The 1,607-nt window shown below is 44.5% G+C and overlaps 1 protein-coding gene across 1 annotated transcript in view; it reads right to left on the reverse strand.

The window, feature by feature from the left end:
- slc41a2b (solute carrier family 41 member 2b) overlaps window positions 1–1,607 on the reverse strand; it is a 40,511-nt gene that overhangs the window by 24,091 nt on the left and 14,813 nt on the right. Inside the window, 1 exon segment of the mRNA XM_020601315.1 lies at window positions 717–864. Coding sequence (XP_020456971.1) covers window positions 717–864 — 148 coding nt within the window.

Genomic DNA, 1,607 nt, shown 5'->3' on the forward strand with positions numbered 1-1,607 from the left:
ACACACACACATTGATTTGCTTCATGTTTTGACTACTGCTATGACCAGCTGCAAAGCTGGTAACAGAGACGTCTTGGTTGACGTTTCTGTGTAGTATGGGGCTAGCCCAACCAAGGTGATATAATGTATAGGCCTGGTGGGTTCAGGGTCTTTCATCTTACATCTGCCTGCGAGCAGTTTGGAGGTGCAAGATGCCTGAGCGTGTAATGTTAGTTTTTGCCTGTGTTCATGGAATAAATCAGCACTGTTTTGTAGTTACTTGGACTGTCTCGTCTCTCAGAGTCAGTATGGTAAAAAGTACCGGGTACAACAAGTGCCTCTCTATAAATGGCACTAAAAGTGCTTCATCAGAGACTGAATGAAAGACATACCAGAACAGAGAACAGAGTTTTTTTCAGTTACTTGCTGGTGACAGTGCCTAGAGCCAAAATTTGTATTATGGCTTGAGAAATGTAGTATCAGTTGTACCAAGTGTTCAGCAGCAAGTGTGAGAGAGAGAAGGCAAGACAATCATCCCTTCCTACTGGTTGTCTGTGTAAGGCTGTCAGGCTGAAGGGGACCTGAGGGTGTTCAGCATGTGCTTAGGTGCTGCAATTCATTGAGGGGATGAGTCATCAAAGCAAACCAGACACTGGGAGTAGCAGACACAGAATAGCTGTTCTTTCCCCTTTGAAGACTAAACACACAGTTACATACACAAACATACACACACACACCTGCTGATGACCATGGCAGTGATGACTGGCTCCCATCCGGAGTAGAGCAGGGTGCGGCTTGCTGGGTGCTTGGAGGAGATGACGATCCACAGAGGAGTCAGACACATGAAGAAGGCGCAAACCACTGACGACACATACGGGTAGGGATCTGGGCAGGAGGAAAAGAGGCATTCATTTTTCCTATTTAATTATTCCTCTTTGGGTGGTGGACTGGAGCCTATCCCAGCATGCACTATGGGAAATGACAGGAAAACCAAATGGGTCATGTTTGAGTTTTGGCAGTATTGGTGCCAATATGATTTCGAGTTTCAGCACTGATAACCAAATGACATATTTTCAACACTTTTTAAATTTCTATTTATTTATTTTTTACAAGGGCTTATTCATGTTTCTCCACACTGAGTTCACTTTTTCAAAAATGATCACACTCACTTCTAAGTAGTGTATGTGCGCTTTTGAGTGCATTTGTTTGGCCATTGTGTATCACACAGTACTGTAGGTAAGCTCCTTCTGAAATGGTGAGAGCTGTGTCAGTTGTGCCTAATGTAGACCTTGATGACTCAACTTGGACTATTCTTCGGTGACTCAGACCCGAACACTGAGGACTCGAAACTCAACTTAGACTTGAGGTGTAGTGTCTCGACTATAACACTGAGTCAGTCTCACAGAAAGGCAAACTAAATCACACCTTAGGACCAACTCTTGTACCAGAACACTGACAACTCTTGTCTCTCAAGTGTAGTGTCACTAAGGCAGGAGATCGCAGAAAGCCAACTGGAAAAGACTTGTTTATTTTGATGAACTCAGAAGATCAACAATTAGTAACCAAACTGATTTCCAGGCAGAGAGGAGCAGAAAGACATCTCCCTGACCCCCCCCCCCCCCCCGCAC

This window comes from Monopterus albus, unplaced genomic scaffold, assembly GCF_001952655.1.
Source record: "Monopterus albus unplaced genomic scaffold, M_albus_1.0 scaffold51.1, whole genome shotgun sequence".
In the NCBI taxonomy this organism is placed as follows: Eukaryota; Metazoa; Chordata; class Actinopteri; order Synbranchiformes; family Synbranchidae; genus Monopterus; species Monopterus albus.